Here is a 20,745-nt window from a genome sequence, read left to right as displayed (position 1 = left end):
TAAGTTCCTCATTTATTATTTTTCTTATATCACTGTTGGTGAAGGTCAGGTACTCCCTCAATTAGCCTTTTCTCTTGACTGATTTATCAAAGTGATAGTGGACGTCCACAAGGAAATCTTCAACACTGAATGTGAAGGCCTTGGAACCCTTCTGTACCGTGAGATGTGCTGCAAGTCACGTGGGGAGGAGAGGGGCACCCTGGGTGCATCGACGGCTGTTTCTGTTTGATCCTCTGCAGTGCAGAGTTATTCTTCCCAACCATACTTGATGCATCGTCCTGCAGTTGTCAAAAATGAAACCATTCTTTTGGACTATAGGCCGTTGCCTTCAGAATTGATTCTTGTGGTTCACTCCTTGGCAGAAGATAAAAAAATATTGTTCAAAGTGGGGATGGCTGGAAAGTTTAATTTTCCACTCTTGTTGTTTAATTTTTGGACATTAAAGTACACTGTGCTAAATTAAAGCTTGTAAACGCAGAGGAGCAACAGATAATCAAATGAAGATGGGGATGGTCACCCAACAAGTACAGGTCCAATCGGAGTGGCCTCAAAATGAATATCACTCTGGTTAGATCCCGACCAGGAGGGTGACAATTTCCACTCGGGCGACTACCTCCATCAGATGATCCACCTTATACTCAGGTGAAGCACACAACTACGTTGCAGACCTTACCTTGTGTGCTGTTTCACCCCCCGGGGATCTTTGCCTAGTCGAAGGTGAACAATGACTATCACCGCCGTGCCTCAGCACAGAGCGCCATATCCTGTGTGTTTTGTATTTCACGGCGATGGCCCCGCTTCACACAGGAGCGACAAAGGCTTCATCGGCTTGAGCCATGACCGACTGAACCAGAATGGGAGGACGGCTCTCTGAACTATGACACAATGACTGGGAAATCTTAGGTAGGTCAGGGCAGAAAAAATCTGAAAGAATGAACCCAAAACATTCACCAAATTAAATTTCCCTGAAAGAGAAAAATATGAGGAAGATTGAAGGTGAACTTTAAGCTTATACTTGGGAAGGTGAATTTGGTCGAATATAGAAGAAAATAGAGAAATGTTCTCCATCGAGAAAAATCTCGAAAAGAGGGGCAGAGAGGAAAGTAGGAAGCTTGGATGATTGGAGTTCAGGGTCAGCAACTGTGGAGTCATTTCATGAAGTCACCTGGAAGGTAGGGCAACATCGTCACACATTTACGAGGGGAAAGGTGAGGTCATATTGATTTTCTGATTTTCTCTGAAGGCTGCCAGCCTGCATCATGGCAACGCTCAATCAAACGAAAGTACCTGGAAAAGAACAGGCAAGAAAGAAAGTATCCAGGCAGGAAAGTAAAAAAGTGTTTTTCTTGGAATTCAGCATCAGTGATATGGAGTCAATTATTGGAGCCACCTGGAAAGTAAGAACAGATTGTGAAATGCTTCTCCACCTGAAGAGAGAATGTTTTCTGAAAAGAAGTTATGGGCAGTTATGGAATGGGGCTGTTATGGGACGGAACTCGGTTCGGGCTTTGGGTTCAGGTTCGATAAGATGCCCAAACGTACCTAAGACTTGCACAGGGTAGAGTTCCATCACTCAGGAAGGGAACGATTGACAGAATGAACTTTCTCAACAATTCCAGTCAACTCAGAAGCTTGATGGTTCTTTTTGTACAGTTCAGTCAAACTTTTTTGCGCATAGTTCAGCACTTCCGGTGCTGTCACTTCCTGGAATCCTCTGGGTACCAGTGACGTCACAGCAATTTTTCTCATGTCACTCAGCTGGGCATTTCCTCCTCCCCATTGATACCAACCGAGCTGTTGCTCCATTTCCTCGGGAATTCAACTTCAGCACCATTTACTTCTTCTTCACTCTTGAATCTCATTCTTCCCTCCAGGTCTTCATGACTGCTTTTCACCACCATCTCAGATCATCCCCCATCCAAAACCTTCATCTTATCCTTGATGAGTAGGCCAGACATTCACAGGAACAAAACGCCACAAGACGATCCGGTTAAACACGGGAAAAAAATGACACAAAAACATGACAGCACAGGGACAAAAAGATGGAGAGACACGACGGATCTGTTCTGAAAACTTAGCTTTGATAAACTGGAAAGAGGAACCGCACCACCAAAATCGAACACACTCAGTTACAGAATCCGAAGTTAACCCTTTGAACCCTCGTGGCCGTTCTCCCAGCTGATATTCAAACCTCCATATTCCTGAGCGGTTGTATTTTTCTCTAGGGAGCCCAGGATGGCAGAACCAAAAGTCCAAGGATCTCAGGATTCAAAGGATTAATGGTTATATTGTGTAATAGTTGCCCTGCTGCCCCATAATCAGTTCATGCTCTCCATAACCATGCTCTTCCATTAGCTCCATCTTCCGGACAAACAATACTAACGGAAGATATTAAGAATACAAGAGGAGGGCTGCTTACCTTCAAAATTACAAAGAGGGAGGTTTTCTGAGCCATGGGTGCTTTGAAATGTCCTGCAAAAGAATGTGTAGTGTTGGAATCAAACATAAACACAATCAGGAAACACGTCCACGAGTGAGCAACAGCGTTTTGTTCCATCAAAACAGGTCAGCAACCCCAGCACGTGTGAACATACTTGGTCATGCAAATCAAACGTTTGAAAACGGTGTCCAACCCTCACCTCCATGGTGAATCTTAACAGAGGATCGTGACAAATCATCACAAGCAGAAGCCACCTCAATGCTGAACTTTCCAATTGTGACAGTTTGGAAAATACTTCCAAGAACTTGCCGGGACCTGACATTACCTGTGAAGAATCAAACAGACGTGTTTGTGACGTCATCTGAACCAATCATCACAATCGAATACTTACATTTACATAAGAAACATACTCCAATCAAGCACTCCCTGATGCAATCACCAAGACTTGACTCAAAAGGAAGAAAATACATTCTCATTAATTAATAAATTATGGTGCGCAATACAGAAGTTTTCTTCATGAGCTGAAAAACAAACCCTCTCAACTCAAATATTGAATATTAAGTCTATGGTTTTATTAAATAAATTAGTGACAACTCAAATCTTTGGCAGTCGAAGAAACGTACCAAAGAAGAATGACCAAAGAGAAGATAAGCGAATGATGAAACAATCATTTGTTTCATTGCACAGTCTGGAAGAAAATGGATCAGGACGTCCAAACCGGAATACCCAGCAGAACCCGCACTCATCAAACTAACAGATCTTAACAACAAAAGCATCACCGTGAGCAATGTGTCCATGATGGTATCTGCTGAACAAGCCAAACAACAACATCCCAGCACCAAACCATCAACACTCCCTTCACTCACCACACCTTCAGCATCCCCTTCACACCACACAGTCACACCCCTTTCACTCACTTAGCACACACTGACACTCTCAGCACTGTCAATCTCCTGTGCAGATTCTCTCCACAAACTTAATCCACTTTTATGTACAAATTATTCACATTCCATTATCTCCTGCCAAGTTATTTCATCGCACTTCCCACAACAAAAATCAGAGAGGTCATGTTCAAAAAGGCAACTCAGCACATAATTATGATGAAATGCCTCTGTGATGATGATCATAACACTATAATAAACAATACTTACTTTCATCATGTCAGATCCATTAAATTCCCGTCCAAGAAATAATTGTATGGACAGGATGCCCAGTGACCACACGTCGGCTGGGGCACCTAAATAGCCATCCATTGAGATCTCTGGAGCCATATAGCCAGGTGTGCCACAGATGTCATAAAGTTTTTCACCTGGCCTACAAAATGTCGCAAGGCCAAAGTCGATGATCTTCACGGCCAACTCATTGTTGCAAAGCACGTTGTCAAGCTGAAGAGCAAACACAAATCATTCTACTAAAAACCATCAAACCTTTGATCATAAAATGTGTTAAAATAAAAATCCAAATTTGAATGAGAAGGGGCACACAGGAAAAACAAAACAAACTCGAGTAATTCGACTGCGCGCAGACAGGTATGCCTCCGCTCTCCCGCACAAACACTTGAGTATTGACATATTTGACCCTTGACCTTTATCATATCTGGCCCAAAATCTAAATAGTTAATTGCCCTGTCTAACTTTACCTTTGTACCAAGTTTGATGAAATTCTGTCCAATATTTCTTGAGTTTTTCCTGGATTATTCACATTTTTCCTGTTTCTTGAGACTTCAACAATAATATGGAGGAGCTTGAAACGAGAGTAGATAGTAAAGAGTACGAGCAATGGAGTCGCAGGAACTGAGACTTGGTTTAACTCGAGGAAGGGACGAGAAGGCTACAAGATGTGGAGGTGTGATCGGAAAGAGAAAACAGCAGGAGGTGTAGCAATCGAGGTAAAGAACAAGACCGTGTTATATCAAGAGAAAGGAGGTGATGTGAAGGAGTGAATTGATGTGGAGGGTTCTGTGTAGATGGATATTAAAGATGGAAGAATAGTTATCGGTACGTGTATCAGGTTCCTGGTATGACGGAGGAAAGGTTCATTAAGCATTCCGAAAGGCATGTGGTCAGGGAAGAGGATTGATTGCGGGCGATTTTAATTTGCGAGGAATAAATTGGGTTCAGGAACAGGGAATGGGCAGGTGAAGAATTTCTCGATCTACTCCAGAATTTCTTTTTAATCCAGTTTGTGGATAATCCCATGAGGAGGAGTGTGGTGTTTGACCTCTCATAAGGTAATAACTCGAATATGGTGGAGAAGGACCTCTCATTAGGTAATAACTCGAGTATGGTGGAGAAGGACCTTTTATAAGGTAATAACTCGAATATAGTGGAGAAGGACCTCTCATTAGGTAATAACTCGAGTATGGTGGAGAAGGACCTTTTATAAGGTAATAACTCGAATATAGTGGAGAAGGACCTCTCATTAGGTAATAACTCGAGTATGGTGGAGAAGGTTGAGATGGAAGAGCATTGATGGACAGGTGACGATAACACAGCGTGTATCAGTGGATTCTGTTCAGAGGAGTTTGATATTGTCGAACGACGCTCACAATGTCGCCTTTCATAGAGATATAAATAATTAAATACACACTCTGACAGTGAGTAGTTCTGTTTTATCACAGACTGAAACCGAATTGAAATGGATATTTAATTTGACATCTTTTCGAGCTTTCTTGGACGTCTAATGAATTGTATAATGAGCACAAAAAGGGTGGATATGTGACAGCCCCCCAAATCCCACCTCCCCCCTTGTTGATCATCATCCAATAATGTAAATTATATTATTTCCCACCCTCTCCACTTCGAACCCCCATTCCATCCTTGCTTTGCGACCCAACATATGGTTTTCATTGCAGTGTTCCACAAGTGCCACTGACAAACCAGACACAATCTGCCTAACAGAAACTTTACTCCCTCAAGACGTCTGTGACTCCCAAGTATCTCTCCCCGGTTACTCCCTCCTCCGGTATGACAGACCTGAGTCTCGTCCTGGTGGGAGGGGTTGCTCTCTTCATCAAAGACTCTATTCCTCACTCTCCATGCACTACCCTCACTCCCCCACACCCCCAGGAATACCTCTGGCTACGGCTTCCCCTCCACTCACACCTCATGTTTATATGTGTACTGTACCGTCCACCAAACAGTGATGACTCCATTTACACCTCACCATCTGAAAACATGGACCAACTTCCATCTTCTCATCCGAACTCTCTCTCTCTTCCTCATATGTGGCGACTTCAATTGTCATCATGCCAGTTGGCTCGGTGTGGGTACCTCCCTCACCTGTCATGGCACTTCAGCTTTTCTGCGACTCATTGTGACTGACTCAATCGGTCAACTTCCCGACCCGGATCTCAACCAATGGTACGACATCTCTTCTGGATCTGATTTTGACAAATTTCCCTGAAAATATCTGTTGTTCTTCATCCGCTCCAATCGGTTCATCTGACCAGAGTGGACATCTCTCTGGCTGTTATCAGAGAACCACCTCAGCGTCGTCGAGTCTGGCATTTTACTCAAGCCGACTGGCAGGGTCTCCAAGCAGCCATCAAACTTCTAGACTGGTCTCCCATCGCTACTTTCTCCAACGTCAACTCATCCTGGGAATTCTTTCAGAGAAACTTGCTCTCCCTCATGCACAGATTTATCCCCTCTTGTCTTCAGTTGTCCTACCCTTCCTCCGGCCCTTGGTTCACCGAAGCTTGTGGTGAGGCAGTTGTCCTGGAACAACTTGCCTTCACCTCATGGAAAGCAAACCCAACTGAGGGTAATCTCAGTTCCTTCCATAAAGCTCATAACAAGTGTGTATGTACCCTCAGAAGAGCCAGAAAACATCTTTCTAATCTGAACTCTCAAACCTCTCTCCCTCCAAATCCTGGTGGCGTCTAATCAAATCTCTTTCTGGTGTATGTTCCCCCTCCATCTCCTCCCTCACCTCAAATGGCCGCAATGTTGACACCGCACGTGAAAAAATTGAATGTTTAAACTCGGAGTTTGCATCTTAATCTTGTTTCCCAAACCCATCGCTTTCTGTACCCACCTTACCCAGTCCCACCCAACTGTCCATGGACTCTGTGTCCATTTCTCTTGACAAGGTGGAGAGCTTGCTGTCAAACCTCGACTCAGATTCTGCAAATGGTCCAGACGGCATCAGCCCACGTGTCCTAAAAACCTTCTCCTCTGCTCTTGCTCACCCTCTCTGTTCCATTCACCCTCTCATTTGCTCAAGGTCATCTGGCATCTCCTTGGAAATCAGCAAACATCACTGCCCTGCATAAAAAGGTGCAAAAACAGATCCCTGCAACTACAGACCAATCAGTCTTCTCCCAATCATCAGCAAGGTTATGGAATCCATCATCACTTCAGATATTAAATCCTTCCTCTTCTCCAATGGCTTGACTTCCAATCATCATTTTGGTTTCAGAGCAGGTCACTCTACCCTGGATATGCTGCTTCTGCTCTCCCAACATTGGATGGAGGTCGTCAATGGCAGACATGAAATCAGAGCCATATCCCGAGACATATCGTGTGCTTTTGACATGGTCTGGCACCCTGCCCTGCTCACGAAACTCTCTTTCTATGGTATACAAGGCCATCTCCACTCATGGCTCTCAGACTTCCTCTCCTGTCGCAGTCACCGTGTGGCCCTAAATGGAGTTCTCTCATCCCCTCTTCCTGTCCAGGCTGGAGTTCCTCAAGGTCGCGTTCTGGGCCCTGTTCTTTTTCTGGTTTTCATCAATGATCTCTCTGACTCTCTGGAAAATCCTCTTTATCTCTTTGCTGATGACTCCACCCTCTGCCGCACCATCTGTCGTCCCTCGGACTGGCATGCAGCAGCTTCTTCGCTCACTGCAGATCTGGATGAAATCACAAACTGGTCCAACACGTGGAACATGTCTTTCAATCCAGACAAATCTTACATTCTCACGATGTCTCTCCGAAAGGACCGTTTGGACCCCCCCTCCACCCACCCATCCACTTTCTCAAAAATCCTCTGGAAGAAGTCATTTCTTTCAAGCTTCTGGGTCTCACTATCTGCCATGACCTTTCCTGGGAAAGCCACATTTCCAAACTGACCTCCAAAGCCAGTCGCCGACTGGGAATCCTGCGTTGTGCAAAGTCCTTCCTCAGCCCACCTGAGCTCCTGACCACATACAAAGCTTTTGTCCACAGCCTGATGGAGTACTGCTCTTCCCTCTGGGCTGGTGCTCCTGCCTCTCACCTTTTTCAGCTTCACGTTGTGGACACCAAGGTATATCGGATCATTGGCATCTCCCGCGTTGAGGCTGAGTCTTTGGATCTCTCACTCTCTCACCGCAAGCAGGTCCGTGGTCTTTCTGTCTTGTACCGTCTCCTCTCCGGTCTCACCCCCCTTGCTATGTCTGTGATTTGTCCCCACCATATTTCCGCAGGGCGCTCAAGGTCCGCCAACAACCCCCTTCTGGTAAAACTTCCAAAATCACGAATCACTGCTCACCTTCACTCTTTCATTCCTCTTTTTTCCCGCCTTTGCAATAAACTCCCTCACTCTGTTCAATCCCATTCCTCCCTCCAGGCGATTAAAACAGCTGTTCCCCACCACCTCTTATGACTCATCCAAATCCTTGATCTTTTCAACCCCCGTTCATCCACCCCAAGCCCACCTCCTCCAAATTTCCTGCTCTCCTTCCTGAAAGTCCCTGTAATGTCCATCTTGTATACCCTGTGTTCCCCACCCCATCCCTCTCCCTTCCACAGATCTCCTGATGTCTGTTCCCCACTGTTTTTGTCTCATGCCCCCTTGCTGTGCGTTGTGTGTTCGCTCTCATGCGAGCCTCGACAAGATATACAAAAAAGTGGGTTACCTTGATATCCCTGTGCACAATGTTCTCGCTGTGAATATACGCAAAAGCAGAAGCCATCTGGAAGGACGAGATAAAATATTAAATCATGGAGACAGATTGTGATTGTTAACATTGTACAATTTGGAGTTTCAAAACACATCAACATCACACTGAGGCTGAAAGCTCTGTCATCTCACCTGCTTCATGACATGCCACCCATCAACTAAAGAAAATGTCTTCCGGCAAGCAAGTTGGTGATGGAGTGAACCTGCGCACATGGAAAACAAACATACAAGGGCAAAGCAATGAGATTGTTCAATTTTGAGAAAACACGAGTCGAGGAACGATAAAGTGAAGGAACGATAAACAAAACAATGAAAAATCATTCATAGAGCGACACTTGGGAAAACAGATCAAAGTAGAACGGCACTCGGTGGAGCGCATACCTCTTCCAGGTTGAACAGTTTACCTTTTGTGTCCTCACCGATGGGCTTGATCTGAACCAAAATCTAATCGGCTTGTTCGAGTCACCTGACCAACTCATCCACCTCGTTTTGTCATCACTCGTCCACAACTTTTTGAGATATCATGATATGTGGAGATTTTGGCCCAATCTCAATTTTAGAAATCAGACCTATGTTGACCTTTTGACCTTAAAAAAATAATTAGTGGTTGAATTCATTGACCTGATGTGCAAATCTTGTTCAAATTTCAAGTCAATAGGATGAAAATTGAGTGGGGAACTGAAACATGAGGTGGAGATCTGTGGAAGGGAGAGGGATGGGGTGGGGAACGCAGGGAATACAAGATGGACACCACAGGGACTTTCAGGAAGGAATTTGAAGGAGGTGGGTTTGGGGCGGATTAACGGAGGTAGAAAAGATCGCGGTTTTGGATGGGGGAAGATAAGAGCTGGTGGTGAACAGCTGAGACCCAAATGACACGTAACACTTAAGCTTACAGGTTCCCTCGTTACATAAAAATGCGTCCTACAAGTCCACGGACCAAGCAACTCGACACAATGCTATATTCCCTCTTAATTTCTTCCATCTACCCCAACAATTGTAACAATATGTCAATGTTATCTTTTCTGCTCTTTTTGTTGAGCCACTAAAAAGTCCCAACAATTCACGTTTACTAATTCCCATTCTAAATTATTTTAGTGCTCAAGTGAAAGTGAACTTGAAGGACACAAACAGTAGAATTTCAGCAAAATGACTTCAGCAACCTCACCTCCAGCCACATACTCCATCACGAGGACCACTTGTTTGGAGACCGGATTTTCAATTACTTCAAACAACTTCACTGTTGGGGAAACAAGACAGTGGAGCACAGGTTAAGATGGCATAAGAAACCGACCCAAAGTCAAACACCATTAAACAACATGATGAACATGAAAATTCCGTGTGACCCTTCCAATGACAAGTCATCAACATCCTGAACAAATTACAAACTGCTGCCTCAACTACTGCTGGGAAGACAATGGCAAACTACCCAGTGTAACCCTTTCTCAGGAAGCTGCTTCAGCGGCCCCGACGTTCCATGACGCAGTATAAAGAGACGGATCCAAAATGGTGTTTTGCAAACCTGAACTCTTGTTTGAGTTTCACAAAAGTTAATAGTTTATTGATGAGTGATAAATTCATGTCACAGTAACAAACAATCTGTAACTTGTTTTACTCACACCGTGATAAGTTTGAGTGAAATCCACACTTACCGATGTTTCGATTATTAAGTTTCACCATTTTGACAGCTTCACGCCAGAGCTACAAAAAGAATAAAAAACAAGAAAAGAAAATTAAACAAATTAATTCTATAATCTGTATAAAGGTTAACTCACCCCATCGCTGCAACCACAAAGTTGTAACTCACACAGAGGGTCTCACAGCCTCAGGGCCCAAAAGACAAAGACCCATCACAGACAAATGTTCCATCAGAACAGTTCATTGGTAAATTAAACGATTAGTTCAGTAATTAAAACACAGTTATCTCCACATTCACACAAACTTACTTTGTTGGAATCCTTCAAATATTTTGCCTGCTTCAAAGCACCCTGAAAGAGAAAACAAAAGGTCATATCATAACAACTTCGATACAATGTTGGAAAACTATTAAATTATATGATATTGGTGCATCGTGAAGTACAATGATTACATCCATTTATACAGAAGTCTCTGTGGAGGAGAAAAAGTGGCGGAAAGGAACAACTTGATATCGACTGAGGATAAAAATGGGGGATAGGTGGATGACTACATGGACACACCACAAGTGAATCTCGTTGAGTGGCAGCAATTGGAAGAGGAAGAAAAATATAATTGAGAGACGAGGGAAGGAGGGCAGTCCGTCTCCACCTCAATTTTCATCTGATCGACTTGGAATTTGAAGAAGATTTGCATGTCAGGTCACTGAATTCGCCGCCAATTATTTTTGAGGTCAATACAGGCCAAAAGTTAAACAGGGGTCGGATTTCTAAAATTGTCAGTTTTCATCCGATTGACTTGAAATTTGAAGAGGAGTTGTATATTTCGTCATATAATTCAACCACCTTCTTTTTGAGGTCAACATACGCCAAAGGTCACCAACTTTGGTCACATTTTCAAAATCCTCATTTGGTGGATGAGTTGGTTTGGTGAGAAGAACAAGCCGATTCGATTTTGGTCCAGGTTTGAATCCAGATCCGGCCTATCACTGGTGTCCAAACCATAAACCGTTCGGCCTCGCGGAGGTAGGCGCTCTACCGACATCTATGATGGAGTCTCCTACAGGAATGACATGACACGAGGCCTGTAAGTCTAAAGAAAAAGCATCTTTCATCTCGACAGGAACAAAGTTGACGAATTCAGATGCAGGAGAATCTCCCTGTCCCTTTATTCCACGTGTCCCTCCATTGTGTCCCTCTACTGTGTTCCAGCTCGCTCTCCCAGGAGCTGTTTCAGCTCCCGTAAAGTGAAAGGAAGACATTAAGTATACCACAAGCTTGTACCTCCACTGCAGATTTGATGTTCTTTGCTTTGTAAACCAATCCAAGGCCTCCTTCTCCAATTTGGTCGATGACCTCCCAGTTCCCGATCTGACAAAGGCACAAACAGAGATTCACAACAACGCTTTTGGAATATAAGAGGAATAATACAGCGATTATTAAATTATTATTATTTCACATAAACTCAACAATCATATTGTCAGTGTCGATGCAATTTCTCCGAAATTAACATCTTGGGTTTGAGGGTGATAAAAACAATAATAAAATGTAATTAAATTTAACTTGATATTAAAATAAACGTATTTAATATGAAGTGGAAAGTGTACTCAAATATTGTATGATTCTATGTGCTTGAACATGTATCCATTGTTATTTTTAATTAACATCATCATATCTTTCATCTGTATTGAAAGATGATCGACCTGTCTGGTAAAGATATGATCAGCAGGCCGACCTTTCAAATAAGCTTTAATGCAGTATATAAGAATTGCCGATTATTATTTATACATATATTTTACTTACTTAGTGATTTTATGAAATGATAGCTACAAGGTACCAGCGAGCTTGATAGAAGAATGTTATTTCAACACAACTGGAATGTTAGTATCAGGAAAATGTCCAGATGTATTCACTAAACTCTGATTGCTTTATATTGTTGCGGTTGTGGAAATTCGCATTACACCATAAAGGGTCCTCAGGTGAGATATATCGTTAAGTTCATGTGTCGTCAGCCCAAACCCGTTGTATAGAGGGAATATATGTGATCCATTCGGGCTGCGATTCTTCAGTTAGTCGTTTTTCTTTTGCTGTCGTTAATTTGGTGCAAGAACAACAACGAACATCGCCACAACCAACATCTCAACGATCACGCCATTCACTACACGACGCCAACAATCACGCCATTCATACCACGACGCCACCTTCCACAACTCCGCTGCCACATCTTCGCCACTCGACATTCAACGAGCACCGTGCGGTCACGATCTCCGCGGGACGGATGGGAGGGGCGGAGTGGCAGCGGCGGCCGGGGTGCGAAGGGGCATCTCCCGCCCGAATCTTCCTTCCCTCGTCGGACGGCGCGTGGGGAAGAAAACCAATAACGCCTGTGGGATTTCCCCTCCTGCTTTTCCCGCGCTTTGGCATGGGGGAGGTGCGATTTGAGCCAGAGGTCAAAGGTGAAAAAGGTGGGGGCCTGATTTTGGGGGAATAATTCCCTGGCCCCGAGCCAAAACTGACTTTCCTCGTCCCCCGCACGGCACGGGGAGGGGGGAACGAGAGGGCACGCCCCTTTTTGGGAAGCTTCCAGAAGGGAGGTGGAGCGAGAAACGGGGTGGGGCGAAGGGCGGAGCCCCGCGCTACAAAAGGGGCGGACGAGGAGGGTTCGTGTTGGTCTTCTGGTTCGGGTCGTCTGCTAGTTGTTCCTGCAAGGTCTTCTTCTTCTTGTTCCTGCTCCTTGCACCAGCCTTTTTGATCCTGGCGAGCTTGTTGTTCCTGCCGAGCCCTCGATCCTCGCGCGAGCCCTGAAATCCCATGAGGGAGCACGGAGATAGCACCGGAAAACCCCGTCCGTTCCCCAAAACCCCGTCCGTGCTGTCGAGCGGACCACACGTGCGGCGCGAGGCACGAGCTCGCGGACCACGCCGGAGGAGCTCGGATTTGCGGTCACGAGAGAAGGACTCGACACACTGGGTTCTGTGTAAACGTGTGTGTGGCGCCAGTCCGTCAAGTAGAATTGTTTAAGTGTTGTAAATAATTGTAGTCGGTAGTAGTGCTTTTGCTTTTGTTGCATTTTGTCTTGACTGTTATACGTGCATTTCTGTATGGCTGTGAATACGTGCTTGTCTGTGTGTGATAAAGTGCTTGCTTGTTTTTTTTTTTTTTTTTGTATACCTTGGTCGAGGCTCGTATGAGAGCTAACACACAACTCACAGCAAGGAGGAATGAGACAAGAGGGGCGGGAGTGGAAGGGACAAAACAGTGGGGAACAGACACATTAGGTGAACTGTGGAAGGGAGAGGGATGGGGATGGGACGGGGAACATGGCGAAGAGAAGATGGACATTTCAGGGACTTTCAGGAAGGAAAGCAGGAGAAATGAAGGAAGTGGGCTTGGGTGGATTATCGGGGGTAGAAAAGATCGAGGATTTGGATGGGGGAAGATAAGAGGTGGTGGTGAACAGCTGTTTTGAAAGCCTGGAGGGAAGAATGGGAAAGAATAGAGTGAGGAAGTTTATTCCAAAGGCGGGAAAAATAGGAATGAAAGAGTGAAGATGAGCGGTGATTCGTGATTTTGGTAGTTTTACCAGAAGGGGGTTGTTGGCGGACCTTGAGCGCCCTGTGGAAATGTGGTGGGGACAAATCGCAGAGAGAGCAGGGGGGGCAAGGCTGGAGAGGAGTCGGTAGAAGACAGAAAGACCACCGACCAACCTGCGGTGATTGAGTGAGAGGCCCAAAGACTCAGCTTCATTGCGGGAGATGCCGATGATCTTAAATGCCCTGGTTTCGACAGCGTGAAGCCGAGAAAGGTGGGAGGCAGGAGCACCAGCCCAGAGGGGAGAGCAGTACTCCATCAGGCTACGGACAAAAGCTTTGTAAGTGGTCAGGAGCTCAAGAGGGCCGATGAAGGACTTAGCACGACGGAGGATTCCCAGTCGGCGACTGGCTTTTGAGGCGAGGTTGGAAATGTGACTTTCCCAGGAAAGGTCATGGCAGATAGTGAGACCTAGAAGCTTGAAAGAAAAGACTTCTTCCAGAGGATTGTTGAGAAAGTGGATGGGGGGTTTTGTAAACGGTCCTTTCGAAGAGACATAGTGAGAGTGTGAGATTTGTCTGGATTGAAAGACATGTTCCACGTGTTGGACCAGTTTGTGATTTTATCCAGATCTGCAGTGAGTGAAGAAGCTGCTGCTTGCCGGTCTGAGGGATGACAGATGGTACGGCAGAGGGTGGAGTCGTCGGCAAAGAGAAATAGAGGATTTTCCAGAGAGTCCGAGAGATCATTGATGAAAACCAGAAAAAAACAGGGCCCAGAACGCTACCTTGAGGAACTCCAGCCTGCACAGGAAGAGGGGATGAAAGAACTCCATTTAGGGCCACACGTTGACTGCGACAGGAGAGGAAGTCTGCGAGCCATGAGTGGAGATGGCCTTGAATACCATGGGAAGAGAGTTTGGTGAGTAGGGCAGGGTGCCAGACTGTGTCAAAAGCACGTGATATGTCCAGGGATACGGCTTGGATTTCCTGTCTGGCATTGAGGACCTCCATCCATTGATGGGAGAGCAGAAGCAGCATATCCAGGGTAGAGTGACCTGGTCTGAAACCAAATTGATGATTGGAAATCAAGCCATTGGAGAAGAGGAAGGATTTCATATCTGAGGCGATGATGGATTCCATCACCTTGCTGATGATTGGGAGAAGGCTGATTGGTCTGTAGTTATAGGGATCTGTTTTTGCACCTTTTTATGCAGGGCAGTGATGTTAGCAGATTTCCAAGCAGATGGCAGATGACCTTGGGCAAATGAGAGGGTGAATAGAACAGAGAGAGGGTGAGCAAGAGCAGAAGAGCAGGCTTTGAGGACACGTGGGCTGATGCCGTCTGGACCGGTTGCAGAATCTGACTCGAGGTTTGAAAGCGAGCTCTCCACCTTGTCAGGAGAAAAGGATACAGAGTCCAGGGACAGTTGGGTGCGACTGGGTAAAGTGGGTAGAGTAAAGTTGTTGAACTGTTTCCCGTTTCGCTGCGTCCTTTCCTTTGTTGAAAGTTCCATCTTGCATCACGTCAGGGATTGATAGTGGGTTTAAAACACCCGGTAAATAATCTGAACCGTCGAGGTCGACGATAACTCCGCTCGGTTATCCCTGCAGCACGGAACGAGCCGCTTAAGCGGTTCGTGTCCGAAGTCGAACTGCGGCGAGGTACGATCGCCCGGTCGACCACTCGCACAGGTACTTAGGTCGGTCGAATTTGGCGAGCAACCCTATCCTGCGCGGGTGGGCAATTGTCACGATCGTGGTGAGGTTAAACCCCCACCCATGACTGACTCCTGGTGGTAGTTCCAGGAGGGTCACGACTGAATTTTCCGTTCCGGTGGGCGACGCGGTCGCCATTCGAGTCAAGCGGCCGATCGCACGCCGGCGGGCGCAAATTCGCAACAGTATTATATATAATTCCCTAGCCTGTTGAGAAGAGGACTGAACTTTTCCCCTTCCATACCATAAATTGTATGTGATCCATCAATGTACCCAAAGGATTTCAGTTTTGACGTCATTCTCTGCTGGGAGAGATTTTACACATCTGGTCTTGAAATATATGCTACAATCCTTCGAAAATTGGCTGATTGCTGCACAAAAGCTGAAAATGATTTCCACCTGGAAACACATTGACCTGACAAACTGTGGCACCAGCGTTGAAAACGACAAAGAGCTGTGTCTCACTAAACACAAGATAAAGAACCAAAAGTCTCCATGTATTTCATGAGATCCAGAGGAAGACTGGTTTTTTTCAGATCCTCCATATGCGCATTTGTATTTGTTTGTTTGTATTTGTTAATGTTGTTTGTATGTTGAATAAGTGGCTCAAATGTACAGGATGTCTTTCGAATTCCTTCTCCATCAGTCAATAATAACTACAGTATAATATATTAAATAATATGGGGACATATTGTTGTGGGGGTGGCAGCCAAGGTGAATCCCCCAACCCGATCTGTGATGATGGGCGGTTAACACTGCCATCCCGCGGACGGCCGAGTGGTTCCTTATGAATAGGAGGGGAACACGGAGATCCTTGGAGATTATCACACGTGCTGGAAGGGCATGGTGCAATGGCGGGGGGGCAGAGGAGCAAAGCACAAGGGGCGCTGCACCAGGACAGCACAAGGAGGGGTTATACTCGAACCCCACAACAAATACAGTTGATTAAAATGAACATATTGTTGCGGATTTCGCGCCCGCCGGCGTGCTGACGGCCACGTAACTCGAATCGCGGCACGTCGCCCACCGGACGGACAATCCAGTCGTGACCCTCTCGGACTAACGCCGGGAACCAGTCACGGGTGGACCTTTCGGTCTCACCGCGATCGAGCCAATCAGCCCCCGCGTGGGATAGGGTTGCTCGCCAAATTCGACCTACCTAAGTACCCACGCGGAGGGTAGACCGGGCGATCGCACCTCGCCGCAGGTCGACTTCGGACACGGGCCACTTAAGCGACCCGTTCCGTACTATCAGAATAACCGAGCGGTGTTATCGTCGACCTCGACGGTTCGATTAATTATCGGGCGTATTCAGCCCACTACCAACCCTTTACGTGAAGCAAGATGAGGATTCAATGGAGGAAAAGACGAAGCGAAGCGGGAGAACAGTTCAACAATAAAGCACATTTATTCGCGGCACACGGGAAGCACACAAATACAATTCCACCAAATGCACACAAAAAAAAGAAAACAATTCCATTTACACAAAAAGCAAATATAAAAGTGAAAACACAGTGCAGAGCTAATACCGACTACCGAGCACACGGCAACACTTATACAATTCTACTTCACAGACGGCGCCGACAACACATACCCAAAACCAAGGAAAAGAAATACCCCCAAGAATGAGGCGGGCCTGAGGCCGAGACCGGGTCGCGCCTACCCGTCTGGTGATGAGGCGCGGAGCGGCGATGGCGCCTCACTCCGCGGGCCTCGCGGACAGTGCCTGGCAGGGGGTGGGAAAGGGGCCCCCTTGGTCGCACTATCTCAGCGCGGGGGGAAACAGGAGGGGGTTGCTGATGCTCGGGGTATAGAGGATCTTTATTATCCCTGGTGTGCGTCTCCACCTCGGCCAGGTCGCGCTGCCGGCCTTCCTCGGGCGTGCAGCTCCCGGCACCGTCGCGAGCACCCCCTCGTCTGCCTTCGCCGCTGCCGCCTCTCCGCCTCTGGACTCTCCACCCTGGACTCTTCTTTGGGCTCTCCTCGTTCGACTCTCTTCAGCTTCTCCAGCTACTGCAGGCTTCGGGCTCCAGACTTCCACACACTCTGACTGACGAACACGGTCCTTTTATCCCCCCGTAGCTTCGCCTTTGACCCCTCCCTTTGACCTTTCACCTCGCTCCCCATTGGCCCGAGAAAAAGTGGGCGTGAAGGCTTTTGATCCACAAATTTGCATATATCGATCGTTCTGGAGGCGGGGCCAAATCGCCCCTCGCTCACCGATTGGACGGCAAAAAGTGGGCGTGTGTCGTTTTTGATCCGTTTTTGAAGCACAAAATCCGTGATTTTGTACACGCTGTTCAACGTGCGCCCTGCACGAGTCCAACACCGGTACCCACAGCGGGGCAAGAACGGTGGCGATGCTACGGTTGCGAGGTGTGACGTGAAGGTCGTGGCGGTTGTGGTGAAGCGGTGTTGTGGTTGGTGGTTGATGTTGTGGTTGTGGTGGTAATCATGGCGGTTGGTCCAAAATAAAGATAGTAAAAGAAAAACGGCTATCCTGAAGAGTCGCAGCACGCATAAATGACATGTATTCCCACTAGACAACGGGTTTGGGCCTAACTACACATATACTTGCCGAGATACCTCACCTAAGGGACCTGAATGGTGGTTTGCGAATTTGGTAACCACAACAATATTTAATGAAAATGATTTGAATAATAAAATTTAAATAAAAAATAATAAAATAAAATTAATTTAATTCATAAATGAAACATGAAAACATAAAGGAAAAATCACAGAGGGCAATCACATACTGGGGAAGCTTATTCTTAAAATGAACATATTGAATGAAAATAAACAAATATCTACAAAGGACAATGATTCAAAAGGTAATGATAACAATGGAGTGAACAAATCCGCCAGTCGAAGCGCTTCTTCACACAGACGTAAATACAGACAAAGGGGAAAAACATAAGAATAAAACCCTTCCTTTCGAGTATTCTTGAACTTAGCTTGGCCCAGAGCTGGTCTTTGTGGAACTTGGAATCGAGGCGCTTCTATTCGCACGTGCAGAGGCACACATCAAAATGGCGCCTCGTTGCTTCTCTCGGAACGGGACAAACGCACGCCAGGCAATCCGCGAGCTGCACTCCACACCAAGGCTCAGAGACCCAGTGCAATGGCTTCGTGTGCCGATCGTCATCACCGACCCACTATGACGTACACGAGGTTCGGGTCCATTTCTCAAGACTCAACCAAGAGCCAAAAGCCAGCGACTTGCTTCGTGTGTGTGCTCACCCTGATCTCCCATCTTCCTCCGACTGAGGGAGTGACTGACTAACGTCGCCGTAACCACCATTTCCTCCTCCGGGGCGTGGCTTGCTCGCACTAAACCCGGGAAGGTAGGGCGTCCGCCCGCTCGGCATGCCTGGCTAGTCTCTGACATCATGCCCATCAATCATCACTCAGGGGCGTGACTTTGCCTGTTGTCACTATTTGAAGGCGGGCGTTCTGCCCACTTGTAGTTGTTTTATGGACATGTTTCCCCACTTCTATTGCCGTTCTTGAAATATGAAAACATAAGGAAAAATCACAGAGGGCAATAACATACTGAGCAAGCTTATTCTTAAACCCGAGCTAATTAACAACGCACCACCCCCACGTGTGGTGACAAGTAACACTTAAGCTCACAATTTCCCTACTTAATTCCATCGAGATGCCTCCTGCACGTCCACGGACCAAACTACTCCATTCAACGCCAAATTCCCAAATAATTTCCTCCATCTACCTCCACAACCGTAACAATATCTTCAATAAGATGACAAATTTGTGCTTGAATTTGTGATTTGAGAAATCGTAGCATCGATTTCAGTGGACTCGTTCATTACTTTTCACCCCAACGTCGGGAATCCAATATCTTGCTTACCACTTCATGCTCCTCAAATTTCTCATCCTTCTTCATCTTGATGTCATCACCCTCAACATCGACATTGCTGTCACTCTCATCGTCCTTTCTTTTATTGTGAAGCAAACCTGGAAAGATGAAGCAAAATCAAGATAAAATAGATATTGTAACAGAAAAAATATCAATGGACATAATACCACCGTGTTGAGACGCGCGCGTGAATGGAGTAACAAAACAATATGTTCTGCACTCACGGGAATAGTTGCTGCGGTGAGAGAAAAGTCCTTCGTGTCATTGTCATGAGGGACAAGCAGCCACCACCAGCACAGTGAAAAATAAATAAAACAACAACCATTTTCAGGTGTTTCCTCAAACAAGTGCTGAAACACCCAAACGAACCGAGATAACGAATTCATTTTAAGAAAAGATTCATTTTCAAAACTCACCAGCTTGCAGCTCTTCCTCAAGAGGTTGTTTTTCACCACTTATCAGCTCTTCCTGAAGAGGTTGTTTAAAACCAGCTTGCAGCTCTTCATCAAGAGGTTGTTTAAAACCAGCTTGCAGCTCTTCCTGAAGAGGTTGTTTAAAACCAGCTTGCAGCTCCTCCTGAAGAGGTTGTTTAAAACCAGCTTGCAGCTCTTCATCAAGAGGTTGTTTAAAACCAGCTTGCAACTCTTCCTCAAGAGGTTGTTTTTCACCAGTTAGCAGCTTTTCCTCAAGAGGTCGTTTAAAACCAGCTTGCAGCTCTTCCTCAAGAGGTTGTTTAAAACCAGCTTGCAGCTCTTCCTCAAGAGGTTGTTTAAAACCAGTTTGCAGATCTTCCTCAAGAGGTTGTTTTTCACCAGTTATCATCTCTTCCTCAAGAGGTTGTTTAAAACCAGCTTGCAGCTCTTCCTCAAGAGGTTGTTTAAAACCAGCTTGCAGCTCTTCCTCAAAAGGTTGTTTAAAACCAGCTTGCAGCTCTTCCTCAAGAGGTTGTTCAAAACCAGCTTGCAGCTCTTCCTCAAGAGGTTGTTTAAAACCAGCTTGCAGCTCTTCCTCAAGAGGTTGTTTAAAACCAGCTTGCAGCTCTTCCTGAAGAGGTTGTTTAAAACCAGCTTGCAGCTCTTCCTCAAGAGGTTGTTTAAAACCAGCTTGCAGCTCTTCCTCAAGAGGTTGTTTAAAACCAGCTTGCAGCTCTTCCTCAAGAGGTTGTTTAAAAGCAGCTTTCATCTCTTCCTGAAGAGGTTGTTCAAAACCAGCTTGCAGCTCTTCCTCAAGAGGTTGTTTTTCACCAGTTCTCAGCACTTCCTCAAGAGGTTGTTTAAAACCAGCTTGCAGCTCTTCCTGAAGAGGTTGTTTAAAACCAGCTTGCAGTTCTTCCTGAAGAGGTTGTTTAAAACCAGCTTGCAGCTCTTCATCAAGAGGTTGTTTAAAACCAGCTTGCAGCTCTTCCTCAAGAGGTTGTTTTTCACCAGTTAGCAGCTTTTCCTCAAAAGGTCGTTTAAAACCAGCTTGCAGCTCTTCCTCAAGAGGTTGTTTTAAACCAGATTGCAGCTCTTCCTCAAGAGGTTGTTTAAAACCAGCTTGCAGCTCTTCCTCAAGAGGTTGTTTTTCACCAGTTAGCAGCTTTTCCTCAAGAGGTCGTTTAAAACCAGCTTGCAGCTCTTCCTCAAGAGGTTGTTTTAAACCAGATTGCAGCTCTTCCTC

At 45.9% G+C, this 20,745-nt stretch overlaps 1 protein-coding gene and 1 long non-coding RNA gene across 3 annotated transcripts in view; one reads left to right on the top strand and one right to left on the bottom strand.

Annotated features, from left to right (window-relative positions):
* The window catches only part of LOC147008382 (uncharacterized), a 61,946-nt gene that overhangs the window by 36,710 nt on the left and 4,491 nt on the right, over nucleotides 1-20,745 (top strand). The gene's annotated exons all lie outside the window — the stretch shown is intronic.
* On the bottom strand, nucleotides 2,192-19,453 carry LOC147008383 (putative myosin light chain kinase DDB_G0275057). Of its 2 annotated transcripts, XM_085865034.1 has the most exons (7): nucleotides 19,078-19,453; nucleotides 11,245-11,331; nucleotides 9,495-10,314; nucleotides 8,459-8,529; nucleotides 8,283-8,339; nucleotides 3,592-3,825; nucleotides 2,192-2,765 (listed from the first exon to the last, which is right to left on the bottom strand). In XM_085865034.1, exons 3-7 carry the CDS (start codon nucleotides 9,511-9,513, stop codon nucleotides 2,499-2,501), a joined length of 648 nt encoding a protein of 215 aa, XP_085721160.1. In that variant the 5' UTR covers nucleotides 9,514-10,314; nucleotides 11,245-11,331; nucleotides 19,078-19,453; the 3' UTR covers nucleotides 2,192-2,498. The 2 variants fall into 2 exon arrangements, with proteins under 2 accessions (XP_085721160.1, XP_085721161.1); XM_085865035.1 differs by lacking the exon at nucleotides 19,078-19,453 and having other exon boundaries at nucleotides 11,245-11,741.

The sequence above is a fragment of the Eptatretus burgeri genome, chromosome 19 (assembly GCF_056783735.1).
Source record: "Eptatretus burgeri isolate ZD-2024b chromosome 19, Ebu_testis_v1, whole genome shotgun sequence".
In the NCBI taxonomy this organism is placed as follows: Eukaryota; Metazoa; Chordata; class Myxini; order Myxiniformes; family Myxinidae; genus Eptatretus; species Eptatretus burgeri.
Note: the sequence above shows the minus strand (reverse complement) of the source record. Positions and strands in the feature narration are given on the sequence as shown.